The sequence below is a fragment of the Leucoraja erinacea genome, chromosome 16 (assembly GCF_028641065.1).
Source record: "Leucoraja erinacea ecotype New England chromosome 16, Leri_hhj_1, whole genome shotgun sequence".
NCBI classification, from domain to species: Eukaryota; Metazoa; Chordata; class Chondrichthyes; order Rajiformes; family Rajidae; genus Leucoraja; species Leucoraja erinaceus.
In genome coordinates, this window is record NC_073392.1 from 28,305,282 (window position 1) to 28,328,194 (window position 22,913).

Consider the following 22,913-nt stretch of genomic DNA (forward strand, 5'->3'; position numbering starts at 1 on the left):
GCTTCCAGGGCTTGTCGTTGTTGAACCAGATCCGGGTCCCAGTGGGAATGCAACTGTCCTCACAAAAGCTGACATATGATGTCACAGTGTCTGTATACTCATCGAGGTTTGCGGTTGCTTCGCTGAACACATTCCAATCAGTGTAGTTAAAGCAGAACTGTAGGTTTTCAATGCCCTCGGTTGTCCACCTTTTCGTTGTTCTGACCACAGGCTTAGCAGATTTTAGTTTCTGTTTGTTGGTCGGAATATGATGAACTAAACAATGATCAGAGAGACCCAGAGTCGCCCGGGGAACAGAGCGATATGCATTCTTGATTGAAGTGTAACAGTGATCGCGTATTCTCTCCCCTCTGGAGGGGCAGGTAACATGAAGTCTGTACTTAGGAAGCTCTTGGCTGAGGTTAGCCTTATTCAAGTTTCCCAAAATAATGACCATGGAGTCCGGGAAGTCCCTCTCTACCCTCATTACCTGGTCAGCGAGTTGCATTTGCGCCTCACGTACGCAAGCTGTTTGTGGGGGGTGGGGGGGGGGCATGGAATTGTAAACTCCAGCGAGAGAATAAAAGAGGTCAATTCCCTCGGAGAATAAAAGGGTTTGCAGTTTATAAAGAAAGATTCTAGATTGGGAGAACAGAAGTTTGATAGTGCCGTGATGTCACTGCACCAGTCCTGGTTAGTATAGAAGCATATTCCACCGCCTCTTGATTTTCTCGTTGCCTCTGCTTCGCGGTCCGCTCTATGTAGTTGAAAGCCAGTCAGTTGCAGCGCATTGTCCGGGGTCGACTCGCACAGCCCGGTCTCGTGAAGCTCAGGGCAGCGGCACGAGAGAAGTCCTTGTTTGTCTGGCGCAGGAGTTGCAGTTCGTCCACTTGTTGAGAGAACGTAGATTTGCATGGAATATACTCTGGAGCATTGCACGTAATCCTCATCGCCAGACTCGGGTGAGTGCTCCAGAGCGCTTCCCACGGGTTCTCCTCCTCCGTCTCAAGACCTTGAACACAGCCACGGCCCCACCGACGAGTATGTCCAAATAATCCAGCGAGTGAGAAAAACGTAGCAACCCGGAACGATGTTTGGAGGTGCCGTATGTCTGATAATGAGTACCTCTCTCATGAAAGTGATCTTTGTGGGGTTTTCACAGACGACACAAACAAACAAACACATACAAAACAACAACACCAGTTTGGAAATTTAGAGGAACAGGAAACATGTATAGTTGTGTATCTTATCTCTCCCATACAAAGTATATAACCATATCTTGCTTACAGCTGATTAACCGGTGGAATAATAGTTTGTTGCCTATTCTTCATTGTATTGCACTTGTTGAGTTGAATTTCTCTAACTTCTAATCATTGGGATCAAAGCCTTGATTTCAGGTCTGTATTTCTGCTAGACATCAGCCAGCTTAAAACCAAATGGACTGCATTTGATGAAGTTTAGAATTGAGTTTGGGAATAGCCATAGCTCTCATTCCACTGATAGTTCTTGTTTGCAACCACTCATTTAATGATATTGAGCGAGTTAAAGAATTTGCCTCCAAATATCATTACGCAGGGCTACGCAGTAGTATAGTTTATTGTCACGTGTACCGAGGTATAGTGAAAAGCTTTTGTTGCTTGTTAACCAGTCAGCGGAAAGACTATATACTTGATTATAATCAAGCTGTCCACTGTGTACAGATACAGGATGAAGGATATAATGTTTAGTGCAAGATAATGTCCAGTAAAGTCTAATGAAAGATAGTCTGAGGGTCTCCATTGAGATAGATGGTAGCTCAGAACCGCTCTTGAGTTGGTGATAGGATGGTTCAGTTGCCTGATAACAGCCTGATAAGTATTATACAGATATAATTGGAGAATTTACATGCTGGTAATTCTTCTGATTAAAAAAATATTGAGGTAAGAAATGTGCCATGAGGTACAAGATTGTTAGTTCATGAGTTATAAAATAAAACTTAAACGGGTACTTGTAGTACTTGCTGTTAATCTGGTTATCTCAGCATAAAACTACTAAAGTGCCATCCAGCTTCTATTATTTGGTTTTCTGGACAGTTTTCCTTTCCTTCACTTCAGGTCTGTCCCTCTTCGATTAATCCCCTATCAATATCTTCTCTGTCTGTGTACGTTGCCAAAGCAATACGTTCTGGGCATAAGTCTAACCATTGATCATTAGCTTACATTTGCTGGGACAAGCATTATAGTTGGGGTCCATGCACACTTCTGAGATCACTTTTACCACAGGAAAAACGTAGCAATTTAAGCAATGTCTGTTCCTCAAATTTAAAATCTCTATGAGTAGTTTTATTTGGATTTGTTTGGGATTCAACTGGGACTTTTCCCAACCTGTGTTACTCAAGCTCTTATTTGTTATTTACTATTGGAGGTGCTACACTAGTACAACGTTTAAACATGTTTTGCAATTCCAAAATTGACGTGTCCGTACAAGTGGACAAGAGTTATAAAAGTCAAAAATTATTTGTCAGTATATCGTCCCTGATAACAATGGTTTATTTTCTGTCTACAGTGGTATAGGAAATGGGCAAATTCAATAGAAGTTGTACAGGAAAGAGGGAAGAGGATGGTGGAAAATGTCATCCTTGTGTTGTATCTGTACATCAGATGCTGGTGAGAGAGAAGTGGAAAATAAAGTTGGGAAGATCTCTTCAATGGCTAATCATATTAGACATGGAAATTATGCTTCGTCTTGAGCATAAAATATAAGTACAGTGTGTTTGAGCATTTGCAATGACTGAACAAACTTTGCTCCAGCAAATGGCAAGAACTACCGATCCACAAATTAATGTTACATGTATACTTAATTCCAGCCTCCTCCTGATTTGGCTTTTTTTTTCCCAATATATATTTACGTTCATCTTTCCTTTGTGTACATATTTGACAACGTCTAAGCATCCATGCTGTTGATCTTGGCTCCATGTCATAGCTGGTTTTACGTTAAAGAATAAACTTGCATTTATAAATGCAATGCCACATCCTCAGGATGTCTCCAGTGCTTCATAATTAAACTGAATTTTAATATGCAGTCTATTTCGGATAAGCAAACCTGCAGTCAACTTTTGCACATGAAAGGACAGTCTGTTCCTTGGTAATGTTAATGGATGGGAACATATGACTAAAATGTGGAACTCTTAGCTGTTCAGTTGGTACCATGCAAACCACGTGAGCACAGAGACAACGTGGGCTGAGCAGCCCTGCTGTCTGAAGAAGCATCTCGACCTGAAACCTCACCCATTCCTTCTCTCTAGAGATGCTGCCTGTTCCACTGAGTGACTCCAGCATTTTGTGTCTACCTTCGATTTAAACCAGCATCTGAAGTTCTTTCCTACACACTGTGCAGCACCATGTTGATATTGCACAGACAATTTGAACGTTTTTTTTCTTCTGCCAGTTCTAGCACAGGCTTTCGACGTGGCCTTTTTTCAAGGTTTAAAATCAAGTAAAATTTTCAACAAATTTCAGAGAGTATAGTATTCTTGCAGAATTAATATTTTTCTGGGGTTTTGCCAGCTGTCGGTGCACTGAATAAGTTGCTGGGAATGATGAAGATATTAAACTGAGTTTGCAAATGTTATTTAATTTTTGGATCATATGTGGGTGTAAAGTATAAACTGGTCTCGTTGAATTGTGCCTCGGTACGAGTAATTTTTACAGGACAGGAGGGAAAGATGTTAAAAAGTATTTGATTATTGGAACTTCGCTTTTGTTTATACTATTCATGGTTCGTTTCTCTTTTTCAGCTAATCAAACAACAGATGAAGGTTGGGAGAGAGCCGTTCCAATTTGTAAATAAAGCATTTTGCTTTTGGTTATCATAAAATTTGTGAAGAATTCGAACAGTCTTGACCATGTCGGTGGATATGAATAGCCAGAGTTCTGACAGTAATGATGACTATAATGGAGACTCAGAAGAGGACCAGGGAGATATGCGTGACTATTATGATGGGGTAGCGGGCGATGTGGAACAGCAAGGCGCAGACGCCTTTGATCCAGAAGAATACCAGTTCACATGTCTGTCATATAAGGAGTCAGAGAATGTACTAAATCAACAAGTTGACTTAATGGCAGACACTTTAAAGGTAAGGCTTTGGAATTGTTATGCTATTGTACATGACATACGGTGGGTGAGAAAGAGAAAGGAGAAGGCAATTGGTTTGAGTCCTCTCCAGAGTTGAAATGAGGTTCCCAGTGGCACAGTGGTAGAGTTGACACCGTACAGCGCCAGAGAGTCTGGTTCGATCCTGACTATGGGTGTTGTCTGTACGGAGTTTGTACGTTCGCCCTGTGACCGCGTTTAATTCCGGGTGCTCCGATTTCCTCTCACATTCTAAAGACGTGCAGGTTTGTTGGTTAATTGGCTTCTGTAAAATTGTCCCTAGTATGATTTAATCTAGTGTACAGTTGATCGCTGGTCGGATCAGACTAGGTTGGCCAAAGGGCTTGTTTCATTGCTTTATCTCTTTTTAAAAAACCATGTGGAATGAGTGAAATTTGACATGCAAGCCACGGTGCTGGAATGGGGAGGATGAAGCGACCGCTGGAGGCTCTGCAGCAGCTTAGCGAGTGAGCAGATCGAGCGCAGAACCAGGACGACTGAAAGAACAGACAGCATCATCGCACTGGGTCAGGCCAACCCTTGCATTATCAATCTAGTGCCAACAGGACTCTGGGCCTTCAATTAAGAAATGCATATCTCGTTGCATCAAGATCAGACTTTTCAGAAACTTGAGATTTGAAGGATGCACAATGGCGCTAGAATATGCCACCTATTTGGAGCTGTTCCAGTAGAGGATCTGTTAACCACTTCAATTGTCCCAATGTTTTACTTGTGTATGATTGTACTCATGGTGTTCTTTGACTGGATAGCAAGCAGAATAAAGCCTTTCACTGCTTCCTAGTGACAATAACAAACTAAACATGCAAAAGAAAGCTTTTCACTGTGTCTTAGTATACACAATAATACACTAAGCTAAAATTAAACAGGCCAAGACAAAAGTCAACCACATTGGTAGTGTAGAAAGGAACTGCAGATGCTAGCTTATACCGAAGATAAACACAAAGTGCTGGAGTATCTGCAGGTCAGGCAGCATCTCAAGAAAAAGGATGGGTGACGTTTTGGGTAGTAGAATTTCTTCCACAAAGGATTTTCATGAATATCCTATTCAAGAGGAAAAGACCCATGCTATGGCCATGTCATGATAATTTTTGGTCCTTCACAGAAAACATGCTTGCATCAATCTGTAGCACGCATGGTTAAGCATTTATGTTACCATGGTCCATGATTTATTGACACAGGTTGATCATATGCTGAATAATCCAACCACATTTTTGTTTGGAAGTGGAAAGAAATAATAGAAATTGCATTCATTGCAATGTGTAAAAAGAGTTGAGATACTGTGTTATAATTTTGCTGCATGTCATTGTGGTATATATCATGTCTTGATTGGTGAATATAGTTAGTTTGTGATTTTATTTGAAGCAGAAATAATATGTGAATGCTTCATTGAGCATAATTCCGACTGGTAACTACGCACTTCGTCCGAGCACATTATCGCACACGTCATGCAAGCCGTCTTAAATGACCACCTAAACTGTCATTCGGCAACCTAAAAAGCTGCCTAGGCTGCCCGGCTGGCAACAGTGAAAAAAAGTTAAGTGACAGCCCTGTTAATACCCAATAGCACCCATTTCCCAAGCTGAGGGTATGAATTAAAATCAGATAACTCATTTTTCTTATAGAATAGATGGCTGCTTATTATTTTGAAATTAGATCAAATAGCCAGTGACTGGTGTTTTGTGCTTGAATGGATAAAAGCAAGATTTATTTTCAAACAATGGGGATTGATTTTAAATTTTATTTTAAATTTGTCTCTCATCAAATATTAATTCTTTGTTTCGCTATTCAGTTGCCACTGCATTTTCTGTAAATTAAATCAAAAAGTCCTGATCGGTTCTGCTATTTGTTTTGCTTCAAAGTTTAACAGCTATTCTGGAAAGTTGTAAACTACTGATGAAAGTTGCCTTCATCTCAATTTTTTTTGAGTGATTTAGTGCATTTTCAAATTCTGTTTTTTTGCAAGTGTAAATTCTTATTTTAGCCTGCATAATTTATTTTGTTCTGTTAATGTTTGAACTAATTTGTTTTGTTTTCCATTATTATGTTGGAAATCAGTGAGGACCTCGAGTCAAATCCTCCTGTATTTTGCATGACCCTTGCTTTAAATTTCCCTCGATCCATTTCTCAGGCTATTAAGATTAATGTGTTTCCCATCATATTCATTGACATTTTCAAGACAATTTGCATTTTTTGTCATGTGCACAGTAAGGTGTGGTACAGGTGTAATGAAAATCTTTCTTGCAGTAGCACGCAACACTTTAAGTCTTAAATTGTACTTAAATTATGCACATTCTTCAAGGCACAAACAAAAGACAAGAAGAGAGAACATAATCAGTCAGGGCAGGGGGCCCACCAGCAGGTCCTCCATAATCCCAGTAAGATGCCCTTACACTTCTGCTCAAATCCTCTTGCAATGGGCGGTACAATGGCACAGTGATAGAGCTGCTGCTTCACAGCGCCAGATACCCCGGTTCAATTCTGACTACGTGCTGTTTGTCCGTGGGTTTTCTCCAGGTGAAACATGGAAACATAGACAATAGGTACAGGAGTAGGCCATTCGGCCTTTGGAGCCAGCACTGCCATTCCATATGAACATGTCTGATCATCCAAAATCAGTAGTAGCCACAAAGAGCTGGAGTAACTCAGCGGGTCAGGCAGCATCTCCGGTATCTTCGATTTACACCCCATTTAACTAGATGTTTAGGTAATACTTTATCAAAGAGTTTTTGCAAGTCCAAATGCTCCTCATGAACTGGTATGCCCTCATGTATTTTGCTGCTGAATTCATAAATTTCACCAGATTTGTTAAATATTATTTTTCTTTCATAAATCCAAGAGTGAGAAGCAGAAGCATTGTCAACACTAATTAGAGTTGGGTCTAAAATGTAAATGTAAGTGTAGATTTTCACAGTGAGCAATTTTTTCAGCCTGTTTCAGCTAAGTGATAATTGTTAAACTTGCTAGAGAGTTGAGGGATATTTCATCACACTCTTGTGCTTTTTAATAGCTTTCATGGGTTGGGCGATGAGTCACTTACCACAGGATACCCAATACTCTATCTGCTGCCGTAACGACAGGATTTTCTGATTAATGACGTTGGAAGTATGTTTAGTTTGTTGGAGCCTGGCGTCTGTGGTGCAATTTATGCTGGCCACATCATTCCAAGCCTCAACTAAGTTCAGAATTAACCATGTTACATAGAAACATAGAAAATAGGTGCAGGAGTAGGCCATTCGGCCCTTCGAGCCTGCACCGCCATTCAATATGATCATGGCTGATCATCCAACTCAGTTGTTGGTGGGCTTGGAGTGACAAGTAGGCTGGACCATGTATTTGCCTTCCCATTTCCCATACATCTGTCTGCAGCTGTCTCTATTGTTGCAGTGAGGCTCAACTTGAGCTTGTGGAGCTATTGTGTTGTGTCTGGACACATCAAAGCCTTCTTGAGTTTGGGTAATTCTCCAACTTGAGGTAAATTTCTCACTGTTTGAACCTGTTTTAGGACTGGCTGTTCCTGCCAGTTGTCCATCTTGATTTTTGGCCTAGCTTTCCACTTGTAATAGTCTGGTGCCCTGTCCATGCTCTCCAGAGATGCTGCCTGGTCCATTTATTTACTCTAGCACTTTGTCTTTTTTTGTAAGCCAGCATCTGCAGTTCCTTGAATCTCCTAACAACTTTAGTATTTGTTACTTTGTCAAGTCAAATGTTGTAATTTGTTTCTGCAATTGAACTGTTCTGATCATGGTTATTATGAAGTGATCATGGCAAACAGACTGAGCATTTGTAAAATTTGTAAACAGACTGAGCTGTAAATACGTTGCCTATTTCCTTTGCTCCATAGATGCTGCTGCACCCGCTGAGTTTCTCCAGCATTTTTGTGTACCTTCGATTTTCCAGCATCTGCAGTTCCTTCTTGAGCATTTGTCGGTCCCTTTTTCAAAATATAAGTGCTGGCAAATTTTGTAGTTTGTATCCGAGGACATTGCGGGAAACTAGAGAGGAAATTGCGGGAGCCCTGGTTGAAATTTACGAGTCATCCTTAAATACAGAGAGGTGCTAGTAGACTGGAGGGTGACTAATGTGCCTCTTTTCAAGAAGGGCTGCAGGGAAAATGCTAGGAACTATAGGCCGGTGAGCTTAACATCTGTAGTTGGTAAGTTACTGGAAAGTATTCTGAGGAATAGGTTATACAGGTATTTGGATGGGCAAGGGCTGATTAGGGATATTCAGCATTGTTTTATACGTGGGAGGTCATGTCTCACAAATCTGATTGATTTTTTTTGAAGACGTGGCCAAAAAGGTTGATGAGGGCAGAGCTGTAGATGTGTCCATTAAGGAGTAAACAAGGTTCCGCATGGTAGGCTGCTCTGGAAGGTTGGATCGCAATGGATCGAAGGAGAGATAGCTGAATGGATTCCAAATTGGCTCCATGGAAGGAAGCAAAGTATTATTGTGGAAGGTTGCTTCTCGGACTGGAGTGCCTCAGGATTTTGTGCTGGGACCGTTGCTGTTTGTCATCTACATCAATCATTTGGATGAGAACATACAGGGGAAGATTAGCAAGTTTGCTGATGATAACAAAAGTTAATGGTTTTGTAGATAGTTAAGATGGTTGTGAAATATTGCAGCGGGATCGGGATCGATTGGCCAAGTGGACAGAGGAATGGTTGATGGAATTTAATACAGAAAAGTGTGAGGTGTTGCATTTTGGGACCTCGAAGAAGGGCAGGACCTACACAGTAAATGGTAGGCCTCTGAGCAGTGGTGTAGAGCAGAGGGATTTAGGAGTACAGATGCACGGTTCCTTGAAGGTTGAGTCACAGGGAGATAAGGTGGTCAAAAAGGCTTTTTGCACTTTGGCCTTCATCAGTCAGAGTATTAAGTATAGAAGTTGGGAGGTCATGTTGTATAAGACGTTGGTGAGACCGCATTTAGAATATTGTGTTCAGTTCTGAGCATCATGTTACAGGAAAGATATTGTCAAGCTTGAAAGGGTTCAGAAAAGATTTCCGAGGATGTTGCCAGGACTAGAGGGTGTGAGCTATAGGGAGAGGTTGAGTAGACTACACACACACACACACAGTTTGACTGGAGAAGAAGCAGGGAAGAGATACCATGGGGTGGAGGGGGGGGGGGGGGGGGGAATTGTCCCCCACCTCTCAAAACATGGGGGGAGCAGCACCCCCCCCCCCCCCCCCCCCATCCCCATCCCCCTGGGGATTTCCACCCATGAAATACAGCAGCAAGAGTGCAAACTTTCTTGTTTAACTTTGAACTCGGGTCAGAGATTTGGTAGATTTGAGGAACAATGTTTATGCACAGACCAAAAATAATGGCCTGTGTCTTGCAAATATTCAATTGGGGAAGTTTTTGATTCTTCAATACCACCATGTAACATTTAAAGCAAGTGTTGGTGTGATAGCCAGTACGCTGTCACATTCCATGTTGGAGCTATGAACCCATAGAGTCATACAGTGTCGAAACATGCCCTTCGGCCCAACTTGCCCACACTGGCCAACATGTCCTCAATTTGCCTACTCTGGGCAAGAGACCCAATCTATTCCTCTCATGATTTTATGCACCTCAATAAGATCGCCCCTCATCCTCCTGCACTCCAAGGAATAGGGTCCCAGCCTACTCAACCTCTCCCTATAGCTCACACCCTCGAGTCCTGGCAACATCCTTGCAAATCTTCTCTGTACCCTTTCCAGCTTGACAACATCTTTCCTACAACATGGTGCCCAGAACTGAACACGATACTCTAAATGCGGCCTCACCAATGTCTTGTTTAACTGCAACATTACCTCACAATTTCTATACTCAACACTCTGATGAAGGCCAATGTGCCAAAAAGCCTTTACCATCCTATTTACCTGTGACTCCACCTTCAAGGAATGATGTACCTGCACTCCTAGATCCCTCCGCTCGTACACTCCTCAGAGCCCTACCATTCACTGTGCAGGTTCTCGCGTATTACTGAATAGTGCTCGCGTATTACTGAATGGAAGCACATCATTGAATTAAAGAGAAGTTGAGGTAAGATTACTGGTGAACTTCACACCTTCGCATTGGAGCAAAAGTAGCATTTGTTTCTGTATTAACATTTATCATTAACATTATTATCAAGAAAACTCACACACATCTGAGGGCAGATTGGCTCCCTAAGCCACTGCCTCGTTTGATAAATGTGTTATGCAGAATGACACTGGGACGTAGAGTGTGGAAATTCTTGTGTCGCCATTTACTGAATTTGCTCAGCTCAGCAGAAACAGCAACCATTATTCACTCTGTTTGGCAGGCAAAGCTCTCAGTTGCGATTTAGTGGAATCATGTTGTATGTTGAATTGAGAGCAGGAAACTTCGAACATAGAAATGTTTAGCACAGGAACAGACCCTACAGCCCATAACGTCCCTGCCGAACCTGATGCCTATATAAACTAATCTCCTGTGCTTGTGCATAAACTAATCTCCTCTGCTTGTGCATGATGCTTATCCTTCCATTCCCTGCAAATCCACGTATCTAAAAACCACTTGGATGTAAAGCCATCTAGCTACTAAGTTAAATGAACATAAATGATCCCATAATATTGCTTGAATCAGCTAACATTTAACCCATAGCCTACATCGCAAGTGTAAAGAGATTTTCTTGTTTCCTGTGAGACCTAACTGTATAGTGAGTGCAGTTGGATTGACAGCATAGGGAGTTTTGATGACCGGCATAAGTGCATTTTGGGGAAACCTGGATTAACATTGGAAGGTGAAAGGATTAGAAGGAAATGTTGATACTGTTAGGTGAAGAAAGGTGACATACCTTTCTGTGAAGTGTAGATACTATTCTTGCTTATGAGCTTGAATTGCTGGCTTCAGTATTGTAAACACTACAAAGGTGTGAAAGGAATAAAATGGTATGATGTGAGTAGTGTTTTATAAATCCTTATTTCTGTGCTCCTTCATTTGTGTTTTCTTGCTCTCATGTTATCTTAAAAAAATAGGCAACAGACCAAGACAAATATGCAGAAACAGATCAGAAATAAATGTGAAATAGCTGGAGGCACAGCCGGGCAGCATAAGTGGAGTGATAACCAGTTAACCAGTTAAATTTGAATGTTGATGAAGGGCAGAGTAACTCAGTGGGTCATGCAGCATCCCTGGAGAACATGGATTGGTGACATTTCAAGTCAGGTCGTCCAGCATTTTGCATCTTTCCTCCTGCTTGCTGTTCATTGTTGCAAAAATAGATTCATTGCTCAAACCGGCTGCCCTCAGAGTTATGAGGTGGCATTACAGAAAAAAATGCAATTCAAATAATCATAAATTGAGGAAAAATGGTGGATGTGGACTGCACATCTTTCACCTACTTTGGGAGATTGCTTAACATGCTGTTTTTTGGGGGCATAATAATTGTTCTGGTTTTACGTGAATTACACAGTTTGGTACTGTCTCTTTGTCCCCATGCAGTTTTCAGGTACGTTTTCTGAATTTGATAGTCAAAGATCTTGTCCATTGCCTGTTGAATGGTCTGAAACAGCAGTGAAATTTCAGATGGGATTTACTTTGCAAGCAGAAGTGATTGGTTTCTATTTTCGTTAAGTTTGCAATAGTCCAATCTTTTACTCTGTAGAAGATAAATCAAATCAGTAGATTAGTTAGAATCAGCAGCTTTTAACTTATATACTGTACTGTGTCGAAAACTGCACTCGTCCTTTTTAATTACATAAAAAACTGAACCTCATGTGTAGCTTTTGTTTGTGTTTACTTTTAAAGTCCAGACAACTTTTCTGCAAGCTTCATCTATTGTATAGTGCATGGCCCTTGATCAAAATGAGTTCCTGCACATTCTCCTTTTCTCTCTTTTAAGTTCAGCGGCTGCTTGGAAAGGTGCCTTCAGGCTTAGTTTCACTTTTCTACACAGTGTTGCTTCTTTCTTCATAATTCCATTACAAACGATGTTTGATTACATTCATGTTTTACTCCCGATGTTGTTTTAAAGAATAAAACATGTTGCCATTTTTTTGCATACACAGTACCAGCTTCAATCGTGCTACAGATTGTTGATCAATGCTTCGGGGAGCCTGCCCTTGCATTTTTCCCCAAATCTAACCACCTTACTGCAAGGCAAATACCCTGAGTCACACAGTGCAGAAACGGGCCCTACACACAACTTGTCCATGCCGTCACAGATGTCCCATTTACACAAGTCCCATTCGCCTGCATCTGGCCCATATCCTTCGAAACTTTTCTTATCCATGTACTGCTAAGCATGGAGCCCATCCAGTAAATTAAAAACTATTGAATGACTTTTTCTTTGCACCAGCCTGAATAATTCTGTTTGGACTTGGATTTTGTAGAGACGATTATTAATTGGCAATCAAATCCAAGTGCCTTTTAAATGACATTGTACATGCTTCAACTACTTCCCCAGGCAGCTTGTTCCATATACCCTCCACCCTCTGAGTGAAATAGTTGCCCTTCAGGTTCCTATTAAATCTTTCCCCTCTCACTTGAACTAATGTCCTCTGGTTCTTGATTCCCCATATTCTGGGTAAAACAACTCTCTGTATTCACCCTGTCTAGTCCCCTCGTGATGCTATACACTTCTCTTGTGAGTTATCATGGCATTTGAATGTCAAATTATTTTAAGTAAATGAGCTGGCAATCTGATGCTGAACATGTGGCTCATCCAGTAAATTAAAAACCATTTGAATGACCTTTTCTTTGAACCAATAATTCTGTTTGGACTTGGATTCTATAGAGACAATTATTAATTGGCATTCAGATCCTTTCAGCATCCATTAAAACCAATTCATAAATGTGGATATGCTTGGAAATCTTCAAAAGAGTGACACAGTGGAGCAGCAGTTGTTGCTACCAGTGCTGTCTGTGTGGAATGTGCACGTTCTCCATGTGACTGCGTGGGATTCCTCCGGGTATTCCGGGTTTATTCCACATTTTAAAGATTTGCAAGTTTGTAAGCTAAGTGGCTTCTGTAAATTGCCCTTAGTGTTTGGAATGGGAAACTGGAATAATATTGATAGTGTAGGGGTGATCGTTGGTTGGCACGGACACAATGGGCTGAAGGGCCTGTTTCCACGCTGTATCTCTAAATGGGAAAAAAAAGGTAACTGTGTAGTTTGATTTAGGAAGACATTCCACTGTCCTAAAATCAGATCATCTGACTACTGTTGCTTTACTATATGTGAGAAATTTGTCAGAGGCCTTAACTACATTACAACAATGATTGTGATTCAAACATTTTGGATAGGAAAGAAGGATGTGGGCCAAATGCAAGTAAATAAAACCTGCTAAGCATCAACAAGTTGGGCCAGAAGGTTTGTTTCCGTGCTCTATGACTAAAATGTACTTCATTATTTCCCTTGATCTGCAAAGAACTGGAAAGGAACTAAATAAACACAAGTGTTTTCTTGCAATTGGGATTATGATAACTCTGGTAGTATTATTTGGATATAGTGTTTAATGAAGAATGGTCAAGTACGGTGGCAAGTTGGTCCTTTCACCTTGTTTCCTATTATCTCTAGAAACTAAAAGTCTTCGGTTTGTGCCCGCATTGTGTCTGTGTTAATGGTTAATTCCTATCTTCTTCTAAATGCTAGGCCACAGCCTTCCCATTTTCACACATCCTACTCACATTTTTCCCGTGGTGGCAATAAACATCTTCCCGTCGCATTTCCACCTATAGATATTAATCGTTGAAATTTTGAAAGCAGCCCAAAAACTCACAATGCCCTCGCATGGTAGAACAGCCCACTTCGAGAGGGAGGGGCACTCCAGCGCTCCAACGGCAAATCTGAATGACGTCACAATACACTCGCAAGGCAGATGACACACGGAGTTGCTCAAGCCTTCTGCAGTACCACACACGCAACATGTACAGTCTTACCTGGTAAAATGGGCCAACATCACTGCTGCTCACTGACAGAGAAAAGATACAAATATTTTTCATGACAGACTTGCGAAAGAGCAGCATGCTGGCGGATTGAGGGCTAGTCCCAGCCCACGACCGCCTGGGGCTGGAGGGTGACTGAGCACTCTGAACCCGAGCACCAAGGGACACTCAGACACCCGGTTTAAGTGGCGGAAGGAGCAGATCTCTCGAGACAGCCCCCTCTCTCCCCCCGGGGTCATCGCTGTCCGGGCACACGGGGACACAGAACCCGTCAACGTCCCGGTCAGCTGCAGCAGAGTTGGGGACAGTCTGGTCCCTCCGCCACCCAGAGTCACTGACGGTTCTGCACCGGCACCGGACCCCAAACCCCACACCGGAGGGATTCACCACGACCCCCAGCCCCAGACCCCCATACTAGGGTGATTCACCCCTCCTGACCCCCGCATTATTTCACTATGCTGAGGATTGGGGGGTGGGGATGAGAGAGAAAGTGGTGGAATATTGCGTTGGGGGAACGGGTTGCGTTGGGGGAAAAGGTGAGTAATGCAATATTGCGTTGGGGGAGCAGACCAAATGGATCTGCACTTGGTCTAGTAATCATAAAAATCTGGAGGTTTGCTTTGAAACTTAATTGAATTGTTAGACTTGATATGTTTTCAGTTAATCACCAGCTAGTCCATTTACATTTACTTGGTTATTTAGTTATTCACTTCTGTTTCTTTTTAGGTAGAACCATCTGTAGCCAAGCTTATTTTAGTTAACTTCCATTGGAAGTCCTCTGAAATTTCAGAAAGGTAAGAAAGACCTTTTCTCTGATATTTTTTTACCTATTTGAGTGATTTGAATGATAACCTGATTCTTTTGCCTTTTATTTAATATTGTTTGCTAAAAATGTTTAATGTTGATTACTCTGACTTGTTCACAATCGGTTCACATTCTCATCTCAGAAAGAACTCTTAATGCAAGTTAATATTAAGGAATAGCTCATGATGATTATGTTCGACAGTGTTAAATTTACTTTGCAGGTGACTCTTTGTAGTAAATGACGAAACCCCTCTCTTTTATAGACTATTTTGGTGCATGCTGTTTCTTGTTAGAATGAATATCTCCAACCGTTCAAGAGTTTATTTATGTTGGGAAAAACAGTGGGAATGATGAAGGTACATTAACGGAGGATAAAACCTAATTGTGGGAATTGAATATTAATGGAGAGGTACGTTACAGACAAAACGTTGTGGAGGAATTTCTTTAGCCAGTGGATGGTGAATCTGTGGAATGCATTGCCACAGATGGCTGTGAAGGCCATTGGGTGTTTTAAAACAGAGGTTGATAGGTTCTTGATTAGTAAGATTACGGTAAGAAGGCAGGGGAATAGGGTTGAGAAGGAAAAATAGATCAACCATGATTGAATGGCGGAGCAGACTTGAAGGGCTGAATAGCCTAATTTTGCTCCTATGTCTTATGGTCTTATCTGTCCATTCACTCCACAGCTGCACCCTGACCCGCTGAGTATGTCCAACACTTTGTGTTGTGCTTGTATATTATTGTAGATCAAAATCATGTAATAAATATTTTGGCACAATGTTATCCTTAATGCATCACTTGCATTATATTCAATTTTCGTTCTGGAAACATGCGTTACAGTAGAATTATCTGCCTCTCGGGTGATCTGTGTGGATGTTTTTCCTACGCAGGGTTCCTCTCACCCCACTTCATGTCATGCTATAAATGTAATCCTTTCTCTCTTATGTATATCTTCCGGTTCTCCAACATATCAATACTCTTTACTTTAACTTCCTATTCCAACTTTCCTTTAAAGAATTTATACAGCAGATGTAAGATCGGCTGAGATGTCATTTGAGTTTCATCCTCATTCTTTTGTTCTTTCAGGCATAAATCTAACCCAACTCAGCTTCTGGTGGAAGCCAGGGTTCAGCCAAAAATAATCAAAAATGTAAGTGCATGTAACCTAGCTTTGAATTGTATTGCTCTCTTTACATTGTTTTGAATTGTTATGAGAAATCAAGGTGAAGGTCTGAGCCCAACTCAGCTTGTGTGTCTGATTTGTTTTAGACGTTTATTCATTCTTCTCATCCCTGCGGCGTGTGCCTGCAGAATGTCCGGAAGGAGAACTTAATGTCCTTACCCTGCCTTCATACGTTCTGCCGCAGTTGCTGGGAACAGCACAGTACTGTGCTGGTGAAAGATGGCATTGGAGTAGGTGAGTTAAGACTTGATTTGTTTGCCTAGAGAAAGAGAAGAGAGAGGCTTGGCAGTGATTCTTCCTGAAGCTGGCCAGCAAATTTCAGATGTTGCAAGCGTTCTTCTATCTGTAGCTCAAATGGGTTGCTGTGCAGGATGCCGTTTCAAATTTAGCAGGACCATGTGCCTTTGGAAACTTCTACACAGCCACTTCTACACAGCCAGCTGGTTAAGGCATTTGTTTTGCCACCACAGTGGCAGGACTTGATTTATAACTGAGATTCTCCAAATAGCTGAACTTACTTTCAGGCATGAGATATTAAATGGAAACAAGACTCCTTTTGCTTTAGAAAGACTCGGTCATTTTGCGCTTTGTTCATCAGTTACTTCTGGTTTCTGTCAGTATTTTTAGAGTTCCTGCTGCTCATTTTGGCCTTTAACTTAGTTTGAGGTTAAAGTGTTTTTTTTTATTCATTCCTCAATTGGGACCACATAATGTTTTAAATCAATACATCTACAGATGGCATAGCAGTGGAGTTGCTGCCTCGTGGTGCCAGAGACCTGGGTATATAGTGCCCATAATGTTTGGGTCAAAGACCTATCATTTATTTATTTGCCTCTGTATTCTACACTTTGAGATTTATAATCAAAAAAAAATCACATGTAGTTAAAAGTAGTACAAATCTCAAATTGTGGAGTACAGGCAAATAAATAAATGATGGTTCTTTGTCCCAAACATTATGGAGGGCACTGTATATCTAAATATATATCTAAATGAAGATGCAAATCACCCCTCCCCCAACAGTTCCTTGCCCAAAATTATAGTTCAGTTTATTACCAATGGTCTGCAAATGATGGTTGGGTAAATGTACATTGCATTGTTTCTTTGATTTAATTTGGTTTTACTTTCTTGTGTTTGTTATATATTGTATGCTTGATTTGAATCTTTGACAATAAAACATCCAAGTATAAGGTAAAAGTATTACTGTTTTAAAACTAAAGTTTAATTTGAAAAGGCATAGCTAATGAGCACCTTTAAAATGCATTCAGACCAAATCTTGTTCACAGCATTCTGAAAGATTAGCTCCTTCATATGGGGTTAGGAAGAGGAGTATGAAAGTTAAGGGCCTGTCCCACTATGGCGACCAAATTTGTGATTTTAGAAGAGTTTGCGCTCGCCACATACTTGCAGCATGGTCGACACGTGGTCCTCGGAGGTCATTGTAAATCTCCTTCATGCTCGAGAGAAGTTCCCGCAGACTTGCAGCCACAGTTTGGTCGAGGAAAATTTTTTTCAATATGCAGAATTTGAGTTTACAGTTTTTCAAGCAGGGAGTACCAGTGATACAAATTCTGTGGTTCCTGAATTTATTACAACACAGGATTAGACCTTTGCTTGTTGAGTGCCATCTGCAGAATGTACTGCCGTCTAATTGCCAATGGGTGGCGTAGTGCCACAGCGGTAGAGTTGCTCCCTTACAGCGCCAACTATATCTCTAAACTAAACTTTACACTCAGTTCCAATGTGGTCTATTTGCAAAAAATGTTGTACGTACGGAGAGCCATGCAACTGGCTGGGATCTGAAAGATTACAAAAATGAAGACCCTTTCATTGGAAAAATGGATCCTCCGTTAAACTGTTAACCGGTTTCTTTAAGTGTTACTAGAAACTAGCCCTTTTGTCTCGTTAGGCATATCCTGTATGGCGCAAGACTGCTTGCTTCGAACGCCTGAAGACTTTGCTTTTACTTTGATCTCTAATGAAGAACTGAAAGAAAAATACAGGCGCTACCTCTTCAGAGATTATGTGGAGGTAGGTGGTGAATCATTTTTATGTGGAGGGGGTTGTTGAGTTGTTAAAAACTGAACAAGGAAAGAACTTGTTAGACCTCTACCAGCATTTAACAGGAAGAAGTAACTTTCTGATTAAAGTTAATGATAAAACATAAAATCCAAGACAAAGATAAACTGGATATACAGAAACTAAAATTGGTATACTTTGGTTGTGTTTGTATTCATGCTACGGTATATTTAATGTATATTAAAGCTTCTGGTTTTTGAGCAAAGTGCGGGATAAGATTAATGTTAGACCTCCAATTGTTGCCCATTGACCAACCTGGAAAGCGAGTGTAGATATTGGGAAAGGAATAAACTGAGCCTGGATGGGTGCTGTCCACCATAAATAGACTGCAGAAATCCATTGTCACAATTGCAAGCAGGGAGACAAAGGTACAGGGCTGCAAAGTGATAAGAACTGATCTCTGGAGAGACAGGGAACTGCAGAAGCTGGAACCTTGAGCAAAGCACAAAGTGCTGGAGTAACTCAGCAGATCAAGCGGCACCTGTGGAGGGAATGAATAAACCACATTTTGGATTGGGACCCTTCTTCAGACTTGGATTAAGAGAGGACAGTAGTACCGACAGCACTTCCAGAACACTTACATTTATTGCTTATGTCTTTCCTTTTTCAAGAAAACAAATTTTCCATTTTTGTTGTCCAAATACAAGAAGCGCTGAAACACAATCTAAATTTTATTTGGTAATTCAAATTATTTAAGGCATCCCAACATTGTTAAGACTCACTTGAATCACATACAATGGCACTGGAAACATGATGACTTGTATATTGCCTCAGTTTAATGTACTATTCCTGCACTCGTGTACTTGAGCACGATTGTGCCCAAACCAACATCTGCAGTTCTTTGTTTCTACACTCTGATCATGCCTGTGTACAGTAAGATTTTTACTGAACTGTATGCAAAACAGGAAGTTCACTGTACCTAGGTACACCTGACCATGAAGTGCCATTGGACCATTGAAAACATTGTTGGAAATGTTATAAGCTACATTGGGTAAAGAAAACATTGCTTCCCTCATTGAAATTTTCTGTACCTGGTTCCCTTCATGTGAATGGGTGAAAGTTGCTTAATTCAGCACTGGATACTGCTGTGACACCCAAGTTAAAAGTACCACTGAACTTGCAAATTAACTCGTATGTCTAAATTAGAAATAGAAGCACTTTAAAGTGTGTTACCCAAGCATTTTTAAGAAAACGCTATATTTTTATTCATTCTTCAATTACTCTTGGATTTTCGTGTTAATGTCCATAAAATTTAGTTGGACAAATGAATACTATACAGTATTGTGATATAAAAACTGTAGATGGGTACAGATTAATTTTTTTTTTAATTTTAATTAGAATTATTTGTTCTAGATCTATCCTACAGCTTTCAATACTGGAGTTATTGTGGTAAAGGTTGCAGTTGGCTGAGAATTCCTTGGACTGAAAAATGGCTGTCTTGTAGAAAACAGTGGGAATGAATGTGCCTATTTTAGATTTGAAGATTGCTAATCGTGGCGTATCACAGGAATCAGTTGTTGGGCCAGAGTTGTTTGCCGTTTGCATTAATAATTGAGGAAGGAACAGTATGTTAAAGATTTTCATATTTGCCGATGATATGAAAATAGGTGGAAGGGCATGTTGTGATATGGATACACTGATTTTTGCAGCGGATATAGATGGATTGAGTGACTGAGCAAAAGACTAACAGTGGAATTTAATGTGTGGGGGTGGGGGGTGGGGATGTTGGGTGGGTATGCACTTCAGTAAGACAAATAAAAAAGATTATTATCTAAATGGAAGAAAAGATGCAAGTGAATCAAAAATGTTCCAGTGCATGAATTGCAAAAAAACAACTAATATGACTAACAAGTAAAAGAAACAAGTGATATTTTGGCCTTTGTTGCAAAGGGATTAGACCTTAAACATGGGTGGTTTTCGTGCAGTTGCACAGGTTAATGATGAGGTCTTACCTGGAATACTGCATGCAATTTAGGTAATGAGAAAAGGAAAAGATGAATAGCTTTGTTGAGCCATTGAGTCTGGTAAACGTTGTGCTTTTAGGAATCCCAAAGGAAGTTTAAAAACAAGCATTGATTTTTGGATTGGAGTTTCTTAGCTACGTCTTCATCTTACATAGATGCAATGAAAATCAGTCGGCGAATTCTGTTGATTTGTCACTTTAAATGCACCACTGGCCATATTTTCAATACATTGTGCACAGCAAATAAAACACTCAAATAATTTGATATTTTAGTGGAAATGTCCTATGGATTGCGCTGTTGCAGAGTGGCAGTATTTTTCCCAGGTCATGTTTAATCCAAGGGGAGGTACATTTCCCTGAATCTGTTTCAAACAAGACTGGATGATACTGGTGCAAAAAGTAAATTGATGATACAGCAGGAAAATCTCTGACATTAAACACTATTCCCAACCCAAAATTCCTACACCAAATATAGCACTGAAGTCATTCTGCCCTCATTTTCCTAACTATGTCGACAGACTGCCAGGATGTGCTGTTAAATTTGCAACCTGACTCAGTTGGACCATCTGTTTAAATATTTGCGCAGAATGGAAATCTCTGGGAATGTACAGATAATCCTACTGCTTCAGATGTTTGCGCCTCTAACACTGGCAACAGTCTGTCCAGCACCATCCATAATGCCTGGCATAGCTGCCATCGGATTGAGTCTACTACTTGGTTGTAAATTGGCCATCACTTGAACTTCCAATTTAGTGGAAATATATCACGTAGCATGAGATTCTCAAAAGAAATCTTTTTTTTTCATGCATGTTAATTTCCGATGTAATTTCCTCCAGGTCGTCTGGTTTCCCTCGACATACCAAAGACGTGCTGGTTTATAGGATAAATGGCCTCTATAAAATTGGGTACTTGTAAAATGTAGTTGTGTTGATAGGTGTGCTCTGAGTAAATGCAAACCTATATGTGAATGAGACAACAGAAAAACTCATGGATTGAATCTTGTGTATAATTGCTTAGAGATTGAATATTTTCCTTGAGTGGAGGAGCTAAGACAATGGTCACGATTTAAAATGTTTATTTTCTAGTTGGACCTTGGGCATTAAGCCTGGCCATTTAGCAGTCTTCACCTCCATTAATGTAGTAATTATTATGTCACCAAACACACTACTACCTAAAAAGAACCAGCAGTTATTTGTCAGCTACAGCTTGGCTAGTTGAACTCTATCCTACCACAGCTATGCCAGGTATTGTGGCTGGCATTGAAGTGCAGGATGAAAAACAGACTGCAACAACAGTGTTGATCTTATCTGCTTGTGTGTAAGAATATTTGCTTTTTAAAGCATTGGCTATGACGCAATTACCTCCAGAAGGTTAATAGTTCCAGCTGTCTTTTGGGTAAAGTGTGAAATCAACGCTCTATCTTTGTGTATGAAGCAGATTCCTTGGCATTATTACAACAGGAATCGATAGGCGAAATGGTCAGATGATCTGATTCAATGAAGTTGGTTTACTGAATAATTTTCTGGTCATCATTGAGGCAGTGCCCATGGTACCTTTTACAGCCAACATAATTAAAAACTTGGCCTACCCCAGTCATTCCTCCTTCTCCTTGCTTCTGTGAGTAGAAGCTTGAAAGCGTGAACTGCCAAACTCGGGAACAGCTTCTTATCCCCGTTATCAGGTTTCTGAATGGTCCTTCCTTAAGCTAGGATACTGGCTGATTCAACTCTTCCCCTTTGAGAACATTGGATTTTCTCAATGGAACTGATGCAATAATAATGATGAGGAGCAATATTCTGCAGTCTGCATCTTCCCCTTTCCTCTATGTATTGTACTTGAGTTTGGCTTGATTCTATTTATGTATTATCTGATTGTTTTGGATCAAGTTTGACAAAAATATGTAACCTGTGCCTATCCTTTTGGATATGTAAGAGTTAGAGTCTAAGAATCTTCCTGGGGCCTTTTCCTTTAATAAAAGGAAGCTATTATTGTGGAATCTGAAAGAGTCTGCTGCTTTTTCTCAACTAATTCTTGTTTTTGTTGCTCTTCAAATAGAGCCACTACCAACTGCAGCTTTGTCCTGGTGCTGACTGTCCGATGGTGATCCAGGTACAGGAACCGAAAGCTCGGCGAGTGCAGTGCAGCCGCTGTAATGAAGTCTTCTGGTAAGTGACTGGTATAGAAATGTAACCCTGTCAGCTGTCTTCTTCATGGCTCTTGAAGGCTGACAAAGTCGACCCTTTAATAAGACTCGAGGACCTATAAGATTAGCCAACAGCAGTGAGTTAAACTTGCACAAGGGGAGAAGTGTATTAGTTAAAGGCTGTGATCTCCACTCCAAAGTTAAGTCAGCACAGCAGGACATTCATACGCCAAAAAAGATAACCTGAGGAAATACAGATATGAGGTAGATTGATATGTTGATTATAGGAATAGTGCTTTACTTTTACATTGTACAAAAGTTGAGACTTCTCGGTTCCGAATGCAATAAGGTACAAAGGTAAGCATACTTAATAACTTAATAATTTGGCACTGGATCACGACTGTTTGGGTCTTAGCTTAATGGGGTACACAGATAAGGAGTAAAAGCAGATACCAGCTGGTGGCTTCTGAGTGGTGATGTGTCAACGTAAAGACAATGAATATATTGATGATTGATACTAGCTGGTGTCCTCTGAACTTTGCACGGAGCGGAGTTCAAAGGTAGTGACAACAAATGTGTTAATGGCAAGTCTGTGTGTATTGGAGGTATAATGGAAATAACAGTGAGTATTTTAAATGGTCGATACTAGCTATCGTCTTCTGAAACCTCATGGAGTGGAGTTTAAAGGGAGGGAAAATGAATATGTTAA

General features: G+C 40.7%; 1 protein-coding gene across 1 annotated transcript in view; it reads left to right on the top strand.

The window, feature by feature from the left end:
• Positions 1 to 3,754: 3,754 nt before the first annotated feature.
• arih2 (ariadne homolog 2 (Drosophila)) overlaps positions 3,755 to 22,913 on the top strand; it is a 37,977-nt gene continuing 18,818 nt past the window's right edge. Inside the window, exons 1-6 of the mRNA XM_055648003.1 lie at positions 3,755 to 4,093; positions 14,762 to 14,829; positions 15,926 to 15,989; positions 16,109 to 16,256; positions 17,929 to 18,050; positions 22,117 to 22,226. Of these exons, the coding sequence (XP_055503978.1) occupies positions 3,863 to 4,093; positions 14,762 to 14,829; positions 15,926 to 15,989; positions 16,109 to 16,256; positions 17,929 to 18,050; positions 22,117 to 22,226 (743 nt within the window). The 5' untranslated portion in view covers positions 3,755 to 3,862. The remainder of the gene's footprint in view (positions 4,094 to 14,761; positions 14,830 to 15,925; positions 15,990 to 16,108; positions 16,257 to 17,928; positions 18,051 to 22,116; positions 22,227 to 22,913) is intronic.